This window comes from Oxyura jamaicensis, assembly GCF_011077185.1.
Source record: "Oxyura jamaicensis isolate SHBP4307 breed ruddy duck chromosome 5 unlocalized genomic scaffold, BPBGC_Ojam_1.0 oxy5_random_OJ106514, whole genome shotgun sequence".
Classification (NCBI taxonomy): Eukaryota; Metazoa; Chordata; class Aves; order Anseriformes; family Anatidae; genus Oxyura; species Oxyura jamaicensis.
The window spans coordinates 1-18,167 of record NW_023303967.1 but is presented as its reverse complement, the minus strand read 5'-3'; the positions used below and the strand labels follow the sequence as shown (position 1 = coordinate 18,167).

At 52.3% G+C, this 18,167-nt stretch overlaps 1 protein-coding gene across 2 annotated transcripts; it reads right to left on the bottom strand.

The window, feature by feature from the left end:
* Positions 1-2,776: 2,776 nt before the first annotated feature.
* Positions 2,777-18,161, bottom strand: LOC118157408 (E3 ubiquitin-protein ligase ZFP91-like). 2 transcript variants are annotated; one of them, XM_035311716.1, is made up of 11 exons: positions 17,795-18,161; positions 17,264-17,289; positions 9,611-9,826; positions 9,321-9,357; positions 8,759-8,851; positions 8,160-8,282; positions 5,824-5,874; positions 5,231-5,309; positions 4,950-5,064; positions 4,355-4,454; positions 2,777-3,993 (listed from the first exon to the last, which is right to left on the bottom strand). In XM_035311716.1, exons 1-11 carry the CDS (start codon positions 18,109-18,111, stop codon positions 3,483-3,485), a joined length of 1,668 nt encoding a protein of 555 aa, XP_035167607.1. In that variant the 5' UTR covers positions 18,112-18,161; the 3' UTR covers positions 2,777-3,482. The 2 variants fall into 2 exon arrangements, with proteins under 2 accessions (XP_035167607.1, XP_035167608.1); XM_035311717.1 differs by having other exon boundaries at positions 8,759-8,848.
* Positions 18,162-18,167: the final 6 nt, after the last annotated feature.

Sequence of the window (18,167 nt, the reverse complement as noted above, 5' to 3'; positions counted from 1 at the left end):
GCTTCAGGGCCCTGCCTGGTGCCCTCTTCTCGCTGCATGCCCCCCAAACCCAGCCACCATTCCCTGCAGGGGCCTGCCCTGAAGCAGAGCCACAGACGAGGCCCTTGATTTCCCCCCCCCAAACACAAGCACCACACAAAAACCAGCCCTCTTGGGGTTTATTTGCTTTTTCCTCAAGATGTTTATTTTGGTTACGTGTTACCCAGCTTAAGAGAAAATGGGAGTTGAAAAGCAGCTTCCCTTTACAACCGCACCACGATGAGCCCTGCCCTGGCTTGGGGCTACCGGGGAGAGGCTCAGGGCTACCAGGGGGGACATGGGGGCTAGCAGGGATGGGGGGCAAGCCCCAGCCCCCCCGGGTTAGCCCAGCAGCACCGGTGCCACCTGGTGGCTACTGCAAAAAGCGCTGCCGAGCCCCCTGCCCGCAGCCCACCCCACCGCACGCCTGCAGGAGAAAGGCCCTGGCTTCCCTCAGGGGGAGGAGGAGAAAAAATAATAAATAAATACAGGGGAAAATACAAAAAGAGTTTATTGCAAACTACTACAATAATTTATTGAAGCAAACTGCATGCGAGTGAAGGAGAGACGCCGTGGGAAGGGGCAGCAGGAGGGCTGTGTCAGTTGTAGGGCAGGGAAGGGCAGAGGAAAGGAGTTACACCAGTCTCTCCTGCAGCAGGGCGAGCAGGCTGTGGTTAGAGGACAGGCAGGCAACCCGCCGAGACCAGAAAAAGAAAAAGGGAAGCTATGAGGGGGCGCATGGGAGGGCGAGGCAGGGATCAGAGGTCTCGAGGCCAGGAATGAGGTGGGAGGCAAGCAAGCTGCTGGGTCCCGCAGCTGCTGACCCAACTGCACTGCTCTGCTCAGGGCAGCAGGGGCAGGCGCAGGCCGAGGCAGGCTCCCTCGCCTCCCAGCCACGTGCTGCGTGTTGCAGCACCACCGGGGAGCAAGCTGGTGGCCCAGAAGCATTTTAGTGTCAATCTCGGAGAACAAAACCCCAAGCTCTCCCTTTAGTGTTCTGTGCAAGGCTCTGCCTGCTCCGCTCCTCTCGCGGGGGCGATTGCAGGGCCTAAGAAGCAGCAGAGGGGCTGCAGCAACCCGGGGACAAAACAGGCAGCCCCTACAACACTGGCACACGCCCTACAGGCAGCGGGACTCAAGGCAGGAGAGGTGTTTGCCCCCACGGCTCCGGTCAGGACACCCTCCCTGCTGGTGGGAGAAACCGTCAGGGTTGGGTCTGAACCTCTCTGTGCTGTGACCCTTTGGTTTGGAAGGTGAGTGGGGAGGGGGAAAGCCAGTTGGCCACCCTCCAACTCTGCCCTGGAAATCACAACAAATTGATCCAAGCAGGGAGCTGTATCACCCCAGCTAAGGAAACTGGCTTGTGTGGCTCACCACCACCCCACTGCGTGCCTGCCGTGTGCAGTGTTCCAGGAGCTGCCTGCCCAGGGGTGCTGCAGCCCTCCTGCCTACCCCCAGGAGAAGCACGCTCAAGGAACAGAGGCTGCTCACACCCAGGGCACGAGACACCGGGGTTGCAAACTGCCTGAGCAAAAGCTGCCCCCACACCAGAAGCATTTTGGCTTGTTCTGACACAGACGTGGATGTCAGTGGGGAAGGGAAAGGGGAAATCAGGACAAATGACCCCATAAAAGCTCTCAGGCTCGGGCCAGAGCTGGATTTCCAGGCAGCGCAGGGGACAGAGTGGGTGGTTAGAGTCAGTTTCCTGTAAGAGTTTCCAATTGAATTCCACATTTTATTGCTGTTCTCCAGACCCCAGACACCCGATTTTGCCTGGCTGCTGTGTTACAGACCGATTTGCTAACCGTGCGCTTGGACAGAACACCTGGGCTCTGTTCCAAGCACATAAACCCAACCAAAAAAAATGAGAAACAAGTAAACCAACAAAAAGCCCAGGTTATTTTTCACCTCTTCCAAAAAAAAAAAAAAAAACACTAAGGATTCAAGGCCACTGAGTCTCCACACACAGTTTCAGAGAACAGAGCGAAAAAGATCCGAGTCTAAATACCAGACGTGTCACATCCTCTCCGAGGGTGCGGGTCTGTCCCAGCTACGCCAGCAGGCGACACTCAAGCTACCGGGCTCCAGGGAAAGCAGGGGCGCTCTGTGCGGGAGTGAGGAGCTTCGAGCACACAGCTGCACAGCGCTCCCCAGAACGGAGGCAGGGAGCGAGCCGACGGCCCCTTCCTCCTCCCTCAGCCTATCGCCTTGGATAAATCTGCCTGACACGACCGTACCCGGTCTCTGCTTCTGTATCTTGTGCCTAGACCCAGAAAGGAGAGGCAGAGGTGGATGAGGAGCACGGCATCCCCCGCCAGCAAGCGGCTCACAACGGCCCTAAGTCACGAGAACAAGTTCCTGGCTAACGATGTCCTTCCCCGCGAGGCTACGGAGCCAGGGGACGCAGAAAGAGCACTTAATGCAAGGAGCTGGGAGGGAAGGAGATGACAGCCAGCCGTTCCAGCACTCACCTCATCCTCCTGCTAAAACGCTGCCGCAAAGACTCCCACTGCAAACGGGCTCTTCTCCGGGGGCTCTCCCCCGACTCTGGGGAAGCTACGAGAGAGATCTGACTCCAGAACACTGCCTTCCCTCAGCTCTCCTCCCAGCGGCTCTCAGGGTGGCACAGCATGCTCCCTGCGACTCCCTAGCGTGAAGGAGCCTCCTGGGGAACAGCCCAAACCCCTGCCACCCCCACCCACCGCCAACAGAACTAGAAAATACCGACCCTTTTTTATCAATAAATAAAGGAATCTCGTTACCACAACACAAAAACGAAACATGTTCAAAGTGCAAATTACTGTCGTCAAACTGGGATGCTCCTCCTTGCCTCTCCCACGCAGGGCTCCCGTAGCCCCCGGGGCCTCTCCAAGCAAACATGATCTACGAGCCAGGGCGTTCCCTCAACTTCCTGCCAGAGACAGCGCGGAGGAGCGCGGTGAGGCCGGGGACGCGTGCTCCTCCACAGCTCACCCTGCCGAGGGGGCCTAAAGTGCCAAGCCAAACTCCCAACCCCAGAAGAAGAAGGAGACTGCAAGGACCAGAGTGCAGTGGTGCATAGAAGTTGGGACCACGGGGCGGAAGGGAGTCCTAAGAAACTCATCCAGAGCACACCGAAATGCTTTCTAGTTTGCAAGTGGGGCCACGTCAAGAAAGGCATCTGCTTTGGGGCAGAGCAAAGGGTTTTCCGGCCATTCCCCCTCCCTCGGAGAAATCCATCGCTCAGTCCAACTTGCTCTGGTAACGGCAGCGTGTGCCCCTTTCCTAAAAGGAGCAGTGACAAGACAGAAGTGGGTGGGAGAAAGAGGACGTGCCGTGATCCACGCCGGAGGAGAGCAGACCCTTCGGTTATTTACTAGTATTTTAAGTTTTGCTTCACTTTTCTCTTTCAATACGCGTCTCCATTATTTTTCCTTTTAAATACAGAGTCCGAGCTGTCCCAGCACCCACGTGCTCCCCGCCCACTAGGGTCCAGTGGAGTCTGAATCTTCGATGAGCACCTCCGTGGTGGCTCCCAGGATCTCTGTGTTCATGACCAGCCCTTCTGGGGTCGCGCTGCTGCCGCTGCCCACGAAGAGCTTGCCGTCAGCCACCAGGCTCACGCGCTCCGCCCCGCCGCAATACGTCTTGGGCATCCCGTCGGGGTTCAGCAGCAGGCAATCCGCCGGGGCAGCGCTTCCCAGGGGGTCGGGAAGAAGGGGGAGGCCCTGGCCATCGGTGGGCGGTGCGATGGCCTCGGGGTTAGTGCCCAGGATGTCAGTGCTGGTGATCAGGGCACCCGCGTTGGCGGCCAGCGCTTCAGCAATAAGCACTTCGGGGTGGCTCTTGGCTTTGTGGGCCACAACGCTGTCCTTCTTCTCGAATTTCTTGCCGCAAATGTTGCAGGAGAACTGGTAGAAAGAGTCGGCGTCGTGCTTCTTCATGTGCCAGTTCAGGGAAGCCTTCTGCCGGCAGGTGAACCCACAGATCTCACACCTGGGGAAGGGGAGAAGGGGGAGGTCACAACAAAGGGACATCGGCACGCGTTTGTGTAGACGGAGGCAGCCCAGGCAAGCGGCAGGGGCTCATTAACACGGGATGCCACCACGGCGCCAGCTCTTCCAGAGAGATTTACAGGGGCTTACTCATGCTCCTCAGATCTGAGGCACTGCCCGAAGGAACAGGTGAGACAACAAGCAGCAATCCTAACGCTCCTACAGCTGCGTGTTTAAAGGGAGCTGGGAGGCCAGGAACAGGTCCCAGCCCTGCCTTCAGAGCTGACCCTGCTCTCAGAGCAGGCCAAGAGCAGATACATCCACGGGTCACTCAGGAGGGTAAGAGACACTGAGGTACTCACTGCAAGGGCTTCTCGCCCGTATGGATCATTCGGTGCACCGCCAAGTTATGAGAACTCTTAAACGCCCGGGCACAGTACTCGCAGATGTAATCCCTTTGATCTGAAAAGCAACACCGGTCGCAGCGTTACTCCCCTGCAGACCTGCCGGCTCTCCCTGCCCTCGTGCTGTAGGCAAAGCTGCCCAGGAAGCAGCAGAACGAGAAGTGCTGGGAGGCCAGCAGACAGCAAGGGAGGAGGCGTCCCACAGGACACCACAGAAACTGCAGGAGAGTGAAGGCACGATTAACACTATGAGCTAAGTATCCATTCTGACCAGTGCTGAAGGGTGGCAAATTAGGATAAAGCTTGGCTTGTTTTATCCCTCTCCAGAACCCCTGGATGATACTTGCCAGAGGGTGAATCAAGAATTCCATAGCCCATTTCCTTTCATTTCCTTAAAAGATTGTAATCTCGAAGTGCGTAACATTCTTGCGCTGCTGCAAGTCTGTACCACCTGCCTTAGCACTCTGTCCTTCAGCACTGGAGGTTTCCCCCCACCCTTCCTCTGTTCCACGACCCAGGGAGGAGTTTGGATCTGTCTCCCACCTCCCTGTACCTGTGTGGTGTTTGGCATGCCGCAGCAGCTGCTTCTGGAGGCGGAAGAGCCGGCCGCAGGAGGGATGGGGACACACGTATTTTTTCTTCAGCAAGTGCTGGTACTTGATGTGATGCTGAAAAAGGAGAGTGAAAGGCCGTGAGCTCTCTTGACATGGCTAAGACGATGGCTGAAGCACTCTGATCCCAGAGGGCCCCCCTCCACAGTGAAGGGCCCTGACGCAGATGGCCCTGCCCTGCCCTCACGCGTATGCCACCGAACAGCAGAACATCTCGGCCCACCTGCAGGTACCGTGGGTGAGCCAGCACGGTGCCACAGCCTTCCATCTCACAGCGGACGTACTGTATCGGGGGCTTCTTCCTAAGAGGCCGGTAAGGAAACGAGCAGAGAGGTCAGCTGAGAAATCCGAAGGGAAGGCAGCATGAGATCAATGAATGTGAGTGCAGTTCGGTAACGTGAGAGCAGTTTGGTAACCTGAGAGCACGGCATCACTGCTCCAGTATTCCTGCTTGGGCTATGCTTATAGAGATTCTGGCCAACAGTCCGCTCTGTTCCTAGAACTATCTGAGGGCTCTCAGAGCTGGAAAAAACCCAGATGCAAAGCTCCCCAAAACCTCACCTCTGTACGCTGCCAAGGCAGGGATCAACTCAGGTAAGATTAAAAAAATGGCTGGGAAGAAACCAAACTTAACACCCACAGGGAAAAAAAGGGAAGGGAAGCAGGGAAGTCAACACATGCTACTATTTTTGTTCCTCCCCTTAATGCAGATTTCTGCATTGTGTGAGAGAGATGCCTCTAAGACGATTAACATCTGTGTAGGACACGAAGGAAGCAAGTCTTCAGACCAGAACTGAGTAGGGGGGATTGACTTACCTTCTCTTGGGCAACCTCGGGCTCTTGTCATCCTTTCTTCTCCTTCCCCTCCTGCAGCAGTTACAGAGAGAATTGAAAGAGGCCACTTTACATCGGTACTGCGCAGAGGTTTTCAGCTGTGTGCTCCAACACTACAGAACCCTTCTGCAATGTTAGGCTGAAAAATAACACTGCACCCAGCAACTCAGAATTAAACAGGCACCCGCTCTGGGTCAAAGTGGCTGACGAGCTACCAAGGAGTTTCAAAGGAGTTATTACTCGTGTGGTAGATGGGCAGGTCCCCTAAGGAAAGGGAGTAACCAGGCCTTCATGTGAATTGTCCCTGCATTTTGCGCAGCTCCTGCATCATGCGGAAGACCAGTCCCTGTGAAAGTGATCCTCACGTTTTTGATACCTGGGTCACTTCTTTTTTTTCCTGCGTGGCATTTGTTGGTTATGACAGAGCTCACACCACTCTACCACTCCCGATACAGCCAAGTGAATTGTGGTTGCAAGACTAGGGCTGAACGTAGAATTCAGAACATTTTCCCGCATTGCCTCAGCCCATCATTCACAACCCATCAAACACCAGTGAACAGGTACCAGGCAGCCACAGCCCAGCAGGCTGTGGTTACAAATTACCAAGTCTTCTGCCACAATAAAGTGAGGAACTGCTATTTTAAAAACCCTCTACCAGGCATCACACGCTTCACATTTTTCTTTCAAACCTGCGACTGTCTAACCAACTTGCAGCCCTTGATTAAATTCAGGCCTTTCCAGGCTGCACGTGAGCACGCAAGATTCTGCTTTTATAGGTTCCTGCTGCAGGCAGACAGCAAGCTATCACCTCGTTAATGCAAGCTCTAGATAAATCAATAAAGGCCAAGTTTGATGCAGATTCAGAGGAAGGCAATATTCTTGAGCAATAAATGCCTTATGTGGTTTGTTCTCACAAGCCCTCCCATTTCCTAATGATTTTTTTTATAAACAGATAATTTTGCCCACACAGTCCAGAACTGATGGTGCCTTTTATTTCCTCTGCTCTGTTGGGCAACATTTCATACCACGTGAAACACGTCAGTCTGGGAGGCTAGGAAGAAAGGGATTGATAGTCTAGCAGCTATTTTTCAGTTGCCTGAATTACCTATAACAGCTTACACACCTGTCAAGACAAAATAGTCTATGCTCTGAGCAGACCTGCACCTACATGTAAAATAAAGCCCCCAGGCAACAGCTCTACCCCGGACAGCGCGCCTGCTTGATCACACTGCTGCACCAAGACACTGAACAGCAGACTGATGCAGTCTTTTCTAGACTGCATCGAGACATCTTTATCGATGGTGAGGCCATGCCAGTCAACAAGCTGAGCAGGCACGCAGCATTCAAGCCAAGCCTTCAGAGGCTGCACAGGTTCTTATGGGCAAAAGCAGCACCAATCCAACAACACAACCACAAGCCTCCGAAAGCCACCGGTAGGAGGAGAAAACCTTCTCAAAAATACAAACATCCGTACTTCCCTCCACAATAAATGGGTCCTGCTACAGCTTCGAAACAGCACCAGAAGTTCCAACAGAGGTGTGCAAAGCCCCGCACCGCAGGCCAGCAGAGGGAGCCACATTTGCTCCCATTTCTCATGGATGAGACCAAGTACAAGAGCTGTTTTTTTTTCCAGCCTACCTCAAAGAATTCTTTTGACCCTGACACAAATCCAATTTCCCTCATTTGCCAGAAGGCAAGCTTCAGAATGGAGTTCAGGTGCGAGGACACTCATGTATTTTGAGGCTCCACTCAAAGTACCAGTGACCAACTGGGCAATCTAAGTTTGTTCTCTGTTCCTCCAAAAGAAGAGAGAACCCAGCAGTTCTTCCCGAGCTTTGTTATGTTAGTCCCAGGCATACTGAAATGACACTTCCCACACGATGTGAACAAAGCGCTCTCCCATCTGTCTCCAGGCACACAACAGAAGAGAACTGGCCTTCCCAGACTGGCTTTCTAACAGCCTAATACACATCAGCCTAGCACACTTCAGACATCACAGCTGAAGCCTGTTTTTTTAAAAATTCTCTGAAGTATTTCACAGGATGTGGCCACATCCAGGTAGGCTGACTACACCACACCATGGGGGAGAAAAAGAAAAAAACTTGCCTGAACTAAATAAAAACATGAACTATTTTTCCTTGCCGAACATGGGCAGGACACTACGAAGCAGTACTTCTGTAAGAACAAGAGGCTCTGCCCCATTGTCTTTAAAACCATGAAGGGGGAAAACAACAGCAACAAAAAATGCTCTTGTATGCTACCACGAGTGCAAAGTGCATAACGCACACTGGTACATACAGTTACAGAGTTGTACTCACTTCCTTGGCGGCTCTTCATCTTCATGAAACTCACTCTCTTCTTTTACCTCTACTTTAATCTCTTTCTGCTTCTCTTTTTCCTCTTTCGCCTTGCCAGCTTTTCTCCTTTGCTTTGGGGTTTCCCTACAAAGACACAACCACAGTGTATTACTCCATGTTAAGTGGCCACCCGCGTGTATTCAAAGACACCCTCGTGCCTTGCTCTCCTCTTAGCTTCTTCCGAGCACCTCTGGCTGGCAGTGCCTGGTTCTTCGGCATGTTAACACCAAGGGCTTCTCACCTTCCGCACTACTGAAAAGTAGAGCCTGATTCTTACAAAGACTTGAGCGAAAACCAAGTAGTAGTTAATATTTTAATCAAATCCCATTTTTCTCATCTGGAAGTAGGGTCAAGGAAGAACCTGAAGCCGGCAGGGCTCTAATAGCTCCAGACCACTAGAGAAGAATGGTCCCAATAGCTGTAGGCAGTAGGGAAGCAGTTCAATGGGAGCCGTTCCACCTTAGCAAGTAGCACAGGTTCTCTGGGCCATATTAGGCTTGTTCAACTGCTATGTCAGATTGTTATTGGCCTACAAACACTAAGTAGGTAATTTAATTTACTTTTCTAGATGGGGCTTGTAGGTCTCATCTCTTGGATCGTCTTTGAAGGGAACTTCTTCCTCGCTGACAAGGATCTCTTCCTCATCATCGCTGCTGGGAGAAAAGGAGAACAGAGGAGCTTAGCAGCAACTTCAGCACTACTGCAAGGACCTTCATGCACCACCCCCAGGACAGGAACGACATTTTTACATGGCACTTCTTCACCCCATGTGACTGGGGAAAGCTAACAGCTTGCACTGACTGAGGAGCATAATGACAGGAGACAACAGGAGAAGCAGAGCAACCCCTTCCTGTGAGCCCAACCAATTACAGCACCTGCTGCAGAAGGAATAGAGCTGTGAGGTCAGATGCCCACCCCTACCAAATACATTTCTTCACACCTCCTGACACCTGCAGTCCATCAGCAATCCAGAACAAAAATACAAAGGTTCGGGACTGCATGAGAACAACTACTATTCTTCCCACAGACCCTGCCACAAGCATACTAAAAGCTTGAAATTGTATTTTCCCCCCCTTCTTGACATTAAATATGAAGAAATACCGTGCAGTAAGAGCTTCCTACCTGATTCCAGCTGGAGACTGATGCTCTTCCGTGACCTCTGAAAGGAAAAGTCACCAGTAAGTTTCATCGTACGATCTCTGCAGTGAGCTCATCTGTCTTGAGATACCTCCACTGACACTCAGCACCAGGAGCACTGGTGGCAGAAGGTGCCCATGACACAGCAGCACCACGCCTGTACCAGCCACGTACAGCTCCCCAAGTCACACCCACGTGCAGCTCCCTTCAGAGATCCCCAAGATCTGCCTGTCTCCAGGCACCGCCTACCTTCCGTGCCAGGGCTGCCCACGTACCGTACTCAAGCTGGTCCACGTTGGGTTCTGACTTGCAGACGAGCTGCAGGGAGCCGGTCTTGGACCTGGAGGCACGCAGGTTCTCGGTGTCGCGCTGGCGGGCCGTGGCGGCCGACCTGCTGCTGCGCCAGCTTCTGCTGGGCCGGGCTGCGCCGGCAGCGGAGCCATGGCTGAGGGGGCTGGAAACCTCCTCCTCTTCCTTCTCTTCTTTGGGATCTGAAACACAAGTTGCAATCCTGTTAATAGGAGTAAAGGTAAACCCCACGGCTATTTCAGGCCCCTTGCACAGTGTGGAACAGCACTGCCTCCAATTGCCTCTGAGTAAAGACACAAATATTTAAAAATAGCTCACGTTTGCCTCTGATAAAGGCTTGTAGGATGATTATTTGCTGGCTCTGAACTCCCCTGGGCTATACAGACATCTATAAACCTCAGCAACTGTTTAATGACAGAGTAGTTTCAAAATTGGCCCGTATTAGGAGGTGTGTCTGGAGAATCCCCCAAACCCTTACTTAATCCAAAACGTACACCTGGTAATAATCCAGAGGAGTCCAAACTGGATGTTTCTGGTCTTGTGCTAGAGCAAGAAGCATCACAAGTACCACTAGCCTGAGGTCTCTGCACTCATTTATGGCTTCTGCAGGTGGTTTCTTTTTGGCTGACCTCCAGATAGGCTTTGGCAAGATAAGAGAGCTGCCTAAAATTATACATGAGCAAGTTCATCCCTCTAAAAACCAAGACTTCCAAGTACGGTTCACCTGATTTCACTTTCTGGTGGTTGCTGGAACACCAGGCCTTGATGAACTCAAATGCTTTTTGATATTTCACCAACGACGTGCTAAAGAAATCCATCCCAAGCAGCTGGCTGGGCTCCGTACTCCAGGCTTGTCTCTGCATTAGCACACGAAGCACCCGCATTGAGGCACAGAGCCTGTGCTCTGAGGCCCTCCTTTTTACTTACATCCCTTTTCACAGCTGTCTGGTTTGGGGGGGACTGTGCTGCCCAAGCAGCAGCCAGCAGTACCCCTGTGCTCAGGAACTTCCCGAGCACCTGCTTGCAAACTCAGGGCATAGTCCTTCAAGGATGGGCTGGGGAGCAGCCCTGCTGAGGAGTAAATCCCCAAAACCAGGCTCCACAAAGCACGCAGCAGGGAGATGAGGGGCTGTGGCCATAAGCTGAGACAAGCAGGTTTGTCGGGACACAGGAAAAGCAGTTTTCCCCAAGAGGACAGCCAAGGGCTGGAAGAGGGGCTTGGAAGCACGGCTGTGCGACCTCCATCCTTGGAGGGCTTCAAGACCTGGATGGAAAAAGCCCCTGAGCAATAGGATGGGAACTCCAGGTTGAACCCAGGACCAGAGACCTCCTGAGGTCCCCTCCCATGCAAATGCTTCCCTAATTTTGCATCAAACCTTTTGAATTGAACTTCTAGCATGCTGTTTGGTTTGGGTCCCTCATTCCCCACATCCTTATTAACTGAGCTGGAATCACCAACCTCTGAAAAATCAGAAAGAATAAAAGGATATGAGGCCTCACAAGCTCATTGTAAAAGAGCAACCAAGTCTTTTGTCTTACATATATATACAGCAAAGTCAAAGCATGAATTACAACCAGGAAACCAAAAAAGGTGTATGGATCTCAGACAGACGGAGTTCACAGTTTCAAATCCTAATTGTGAGCATCCTCAGATGTGGATGGTAAATCAAACTCAAAACCACTTTGAAACCACTCTCTAGAAGCATTCCCATCAAGCACCACCATTCTGCCAGCGTTAACACACACTGCTGCTCTCAAAGAGATGGCTGTTCCCTCGGTCACCACTCGTCTGGTGATTTCTTGGTAAGAGCTAGTATTTTATAGATCACGCTTCGGGAGTTGAAGCACACCTCCCTCAGAAGATGTTTCTACACAGTACACCTGAGGCCCACGCACCTAGCATCCTGGCTTCATTTCCCTGAAGTCCAGGTGTTTAATATTAAAGCCTTTCCTCATGACCTCTCATTTTTACTTTGACATCTATGTCAGCACTGTCTACAAGTTTTTGGTTGCCCTTGGGAGCTATTTGTTTAGAACCCTTGGAACTGTACATCCTCCCTACGGCGGGCACAGCTCCCTAAGGCGAGGTTAGAGGTGCACCAGAAACGCATCTGCAACGTACTCAGCTGCAATCAGCACTCACCAAGGCTTGCCCGAAATCTAAAATTTCAAGACAATCCCTAGGTTTTTAATACGTTTCATGACGTTCCCATATCCAAATTTATTTTTTCCCTTCACAGAAGCAGCCTTCTGAGGGACCCAGCCTGCCTGTCCAGAAACTAAAGAACAGCAGAGATGGAAACTGTCTTGGAGAAGAGCAGAACTTCCCGTGCTGCTTTGCTGTCTAGCCCACCTGATTTGGCTTTAGAGGTGACCACGAGGCTCTCAGCAGAGATGCGAGGGCTGTAACTGCACTTTAGGATTCCTCCACACGCCTCTGAGGTTAGGCAGGACGCAGTAGCACTCACATCTGCATCTAGGTCAGGGATCGAGGCTGTTCTCATCTCTGCCATCAGTGGAAGGAGGTAGGAGATGCCCACGTCTTGCAGTTACCTACGGCTTGCAGTAATTAACCCTGGGTACTGCACTGAACCTGGCTAAGCCTAGGCCCTGTGGACGGATACTGCACTGCCCCTCTCCTCCCACAAACGTCTGCACCAAAACCCACATGCTCCTCCGTTCACAGGGTTTGAGTACTTACAGAAAGGAGCAAGCTAAGGTAAAGGGAGTAAGAGTTGTTACTACAGGTAATTGGGCTCTGTTCTTTCCGAAAATGAAGATACTGCTCTAGCGTCTCGAGACTGAAACAAAGAAACCTTTCCATTGGAAAGGCTGCCGTTGATTCTGCATCTACAAGTGGTGCCAGTGCCAACAGCAGTGCTGGACACCAGGCCACACGAACTCAGACCACAGGAGAATGGAAGGGTACACCAGACAACACCAAGGTGCCCCAAGTGAAAAGCACAAAAAACAGGGAGCATTTGCTTGTCGGATCAGCTGTTGCAAAACCAATTACGTGCTTCCCTTTTGGCAGGGCCTGCTGGCCAGTCAGCACATGCAAACCCAGTTAAGACACAGCACTGCCGTCTTCTGCCCAAATCACAGGGCAGGGGGGCAACAGAAGCTCTGAGCTGGCAGAACTCACCTGCCACAGAACGCCCCTGCCCTCACACTCCCCTGCAGATAATATCTGCCTCCTCCAGCTGCCTCTGCAGGAGTCAGTTGCAGGCTGGGTGGCTGCCAGCATCTTACGGGAAGCCAGTCAAGAGATATGGGGAAAAATCCACTTCTTGAAATCCAACCCGTCCTTGTGATCCTTTGGCCAAATCTTGGAGTTTCTCCTACCTCGAACTGCCCCGTAACTAAGTGTGATAAAAGCAGCAGTCCTTCTGGGGTAGTTCACCATCCCGCTGATCCTTCTCAGTGGCCTTCCAGCTAACAGTGTCCAGGGCAGAAAACACATCAATTAGAGCGACAGAGGTACATGAACTCAAGAGTCAAACATCCTTTAACCCCAAAGCTTGTGAAGGAAACACCAGTCAGTGAGAGAAAGGAAGAGAAGGAAGCCTGGGAGGAAATTAGGCGCAAAGCTGTGGCTCTGTTGTAGGAGCTTGGGTCACCAAAAGAACCAACTCTGGGCACTGTTACGCTTCTCTGCGAGACCTTACCCAGTAGCATCCCACCCTCACTCAGCATGCTGGGCATCCCAGAGCCCCACATCATTCATATATATGAATATGAAATATTTATATCCCAAATTTTCCCCTCCGCCTTCAACTCCTGGCAATAAACTCACCCTTAGAAGTCCCCCCCTCCCCCCCGTACCAGAAGCCCACCCCTCAAGCAGGATACGCTCAGGAAGTCACAGAGTAGTTCTCACACTTCCTTGTGCCCTGTTTCTTGCTTCACTCCAGCCACGTCACTCCCTGAGCCATTTCTTTACAGGCGATTCTTCCCAGAAGCAGGTGCTTACTGCCTTTGTTTTTACTCTCACCGGACCCAGCAAGCGTTAAGAGTGTGCCTGGGTCGAGGACGGGAGCAGCGAACACACATCCCACAGCCTGACCTTCCTCCTGAGCGCCGGAGGAACACAGCACCACCCAGGGACGTGCTGCCCTCAGGTTTCGCCGGGGACGAAGGGTGTCAGCCCCTGGAAGCAGGGCTTCTTGCTCGCTCCTGTCGCACGCTGCACATCTCCCAGCTCGGCACCAAGCAGCCTTCTGTAGCGGAGGCACCACGCGTTGCCGCCTACCAGCTCTGCCCTGCTGGCACCTGAAAATCCACTCGATTCCTTCCAGAAACAGGAGGTGTTTGGTACTCTGCATCAGCTTTTTGCAGCCACGCTTGTTCGGATGTTCAAGCTTTTATTTACCAGCCTCCTGTAAGCCTGCAGCAATAAAACATTAACCTTTCTCTGTACAATTAAGTTAAGGGAAAAAGAATATACTATGAATTATTAAGTTTCAAAGTGACTGGTACAAAAGAAACTGTATCACAACATGTATAGGCATCTGACCACAGCCTCAGTATAACATAGTAAACATATAAAACATGTTTAATGCCCCCTGTCGGGGTGGCACAACCAACAAACAAGTCAGGAAAAAAATCCTAGTGTAAGCCTCTATCTGAACAGCTTTTTTTTCCCCTAAGGTCTGAGAAATTCTGTGTACGGGACACAGGAAAATCCTTACAGGAGTCGAAGTAGGCTCGGGCAGCCTGCACTGTTTAAATTCAGCACATTTTTAGAAGGCTTGATTATAAGTCATGTCATCTCTTTCAAAACACTGACAAACGCCTCAAGAAAAGCAGTCATTACCAAAGCAGTGTGAAGCTTTAAGAACACAAATAACGAGGTATAACACGAGCTATCTATCCTACAACACAGCTCTGTACAACTGGAGCCTTACAGTTCTCCATCCCTCCTGGATTTGTGGACTTGGTTGTTTCTCTGACGGTTAGAAGCAGGCTGCTGGAGAGCAGCCTTGTGTTCCCCACACCATTTCACGGTCCTTGAAGAAATGCTCTCTGGCTTCCCCTTCAGCACAGCCTGAAAGCCGGCACGATGGGAGCACAGCTAAAATACCAGCCGCCCACAAATTGCATTACGGTAGCCTCACACCAAAAGAGCAGGAAGAGAAAGAGCGAGGAACAAATCACCAAGACAAATCACCTCTCCCCTTCTCTACCACTCACACTCTTTACTTTTTTTTCCCCTAATAAAAGGGGTTAGAGTCAGAAACCAGTTAGGCTGTAACATTACATCTGAGAAGCGGCTTTCATTTGACTGCTACTACAACTTAACAAGTCAGAGTAAGCACCTGATTTTCAATTTGTGAGAGAAGGACATGGAACACATTAATTACATCGATAGTCCAGTAATTATTCAGGCCTAACAGAAGTGAGAATTATTTCCACGAGAGCACGCGGCGGCGTAGGAAGCCAAATGTGACTTACACAGCTGTATGAATCCGTTTTCAAGCGGAGATTCAACGCTCTACTTATGCCACCAATATTTTATAGGAGCACACGAAGGAAATATTGCGATCGCATGACTAAGCAGGCCGGGCAGGAAACACAATCGGTACGCTGACTTTGCAGCTGCCGTGGCGCACGCCAGCAGGGCACAGCCGCACACCAGCTCTGACACAACGCACCTTCGACTTTACCCTTCCAGTTACGCTTCCCATGGGGCCCGCGCAGACAGACCTTTGTGCCCTGCTCCGCAGCCAACGAGCAGCAAACCCTCTGATCCCATGGCTCTAGCTGAAGGAACACAAACCTTGGCGACTCGCTCCCACGGCACTTCGGTTACGACCGACGGCCCAGATCGGCTGGCATCGCAGCCATCGCCTCTGGGCTTTCCTTACTGACAGCAGCAGCGATTTCACTTCAAAATATAACCTGTGAGACAACAGATTGTACTGGACAAGCCTTGGTGGGACAGGTTTTCCATTTCTCCAGCAGATGCTCAGGACATCACGGCGCGCCGCACTTGCGCCAACTACTGCATGCGGGCTCCAACAGCAGCTGCTGAGCTCGAGCAAATTTCATGTTCTAACCTGGATATAAAACGTGGTAGTAAAGGATAACAGCGTAACGCAAACTGCCACGGAAGGAGATGAATTCCACGTCAGAACACAAGGCAGAAGACGCAAACACTGAACTCCCGGTCTTCACCGGAGCCACCCAGCACTCTTACTGTGACACCAGTTTGCACACGAAGGTCCGTGGCATCTAGACTCAAGAAATTTAATAAGTATTTTTCTTAATCTCACAGTCAAGGACAAGTGAATCTCTCGGAGGCCGAAGTTTAAGAAGGCACTCTCCTAAACAGACAACGAACCCGGGAAGCAGCAGACAGACATCTGCCACTTCCAAGAACGTCCTGAGAGACCGGGGTAAAAATGGGGCAACTCGGCAAGGTAAACACTTCTACTTGCAGGTACTCAAAACACCGGTAATCACCGTTACAATATTTCATGACAGCACTTCTTTGTACACCTATTAAGTGCCAATGCCATGCCTTTTTTTAAAAAAAAACACGTCAACAAAATTCAGCCTAGAAGGACAAAGTGTTTACTGGGTAGAAGGATGGGCAGAGTATTGGCAACAGCAGACGTACACAACCGGCGTCTGAGCTCCACACACGTTGGTTAATTCTGTTTTGGTCTGCAAAAATACACCTCGCCAACTAGAACTGTGACAGATTTCAACACCCGAGCTGAATAACGTTGAAGACTCGTAGGAATAAAGTCAAAGAGTTATAGAATTAGGAGAATAAAAGCAGCCTGTAAATTCTAGGCACGAAAGCCTGCCAACAACTGAGCAGCTCCAGCAGAAAAGGTGAATCCATTTGCACAGGCCTAAGATTTCCCTTGCTATTTCATCCTCTGTCACAATTGCCCATACTAGATCTAAACCAACACTGCATAAAGCCTATTAATTTATTTGGGGGCAGGGGGGAATGACTGCTTATTCTAGGGTAAGGATCAAGGCCCTCTGATACCTTTCTATAGAAAGCTGTTATGTAGATGGACAGAGCTCACAGTGGAGAGCCAGAACTTCTGCTCCTGGCCACTGCTCCCCGTCGTTAAGGCCTTCTTGATGAGGCTCCTTAAGCCACTCCCATCTCTCCCCCCAGCTTCTATCTCATCCCTAAGGGAATAACAAGGCGTAAGATTCACCACCCGCTCGGTACTGCGAGGCTAGAAAAGGACAAGCGTAAATATTTGAGTACACCATCTCCGTACACCTTCCAGCTGTCCCTTGAGCACACACACCTGTACTCCTGACAGCAGCCGAACAGATGCGAGCACGGGTTTTACCAGCTGCTCGAGAGCTGTCAAACCGTGGCACCGTATGGTCTCAGCTTCTGATAGCAAAGTAACACCCTAGTGGTTATTTGGAATAAAGTTTTTGCAAGTTGGGCACACGTAAGCCTCGTTGGCAGCTTGCTGCAGTTCCCCAGTCTTGGGAGAGACCTTGGAAAGAACCCGCACGTCACCAAGCAACAGAGCTTTCCCTGGAAGGGCGATTCAGCAGATGTTTGGCTACCTTCATGGGAAAGCCCTGACTTTCTGGAGGGAATACAACTGCACGAACAAGCATCGAGCCCTTACCTTTACCAGCTGCTTTATCCGTGCACCTGAAAAAATACAAGAGGTAACCGTAAGAGGGAGCTCCTACTGCAGGGCAGCAGAAAAAATAAACTGTGTTAGATGGAAATGTTTTCAAAAGGCTGTTTCCAACCCCTTACACCAACACGGGTTAGTTCATCTGGAAGAAGCTGAAGCAAAATGAGGCTTATACCAACAGGGATTGCTTCACCCAGAGGAAGGTGAACTGGGGGATAAGAGCACAGCAACAAGCCCCAGCCCTACCCACGTTGGTTATACCCACACCGCAGGGACCCCGCTGTTACAGGGGCACAGAGCAGCCCTGCTGTCGAGGGCTGTGCGGCTGTACAGACACACAGCGGGCTGCCAGCCCCAAAACTCCATCAGGACGGGGCTGCGGCCACCCCCCTGGTGGAAAGCAGTCCCGGCACACCCCTGCCCCGGGGCCCGGGGACACGTGGCAGGAGAACGGTGCACGGGGAGGGGGCGGTGACCCCGGGGGGGGGGGGGGGGCGCGGGGGTCCTGGTTCTCACCCGAGGCGGGGGGCGCCCTTCCTGGCTGCAGACTGCGGCTCGGCGGCGGGCTGCTCGGCGGCGGTGGCTGCTCCTCGGGCACCGGGGCTGCTGCGGCGGCGCCGGGGATACTCGGCTTTACGGCGGCGGGAGGCGGCGGCCGCCCCCGAAGCCGAAGCGGCGGCGGCGGAGGCTCGGCCCCGGTCACGACCGCCCCGCAGCACGCGGCTGCCCCCGGAGTCCTCGCCGGGTTCGGTGCCGGGCGCGGGGCGGCGGCGGCCGGGGGGTGCGGCTGGCGGGCCGTGCCCGGGGGTCCCCTCCTCACCGCCCGCCGGCATCGGGCCGGGGAGCGGAGTGGCTGCGGCGGCCGCCCCGCGCTGCTTCCCGCCCCCCC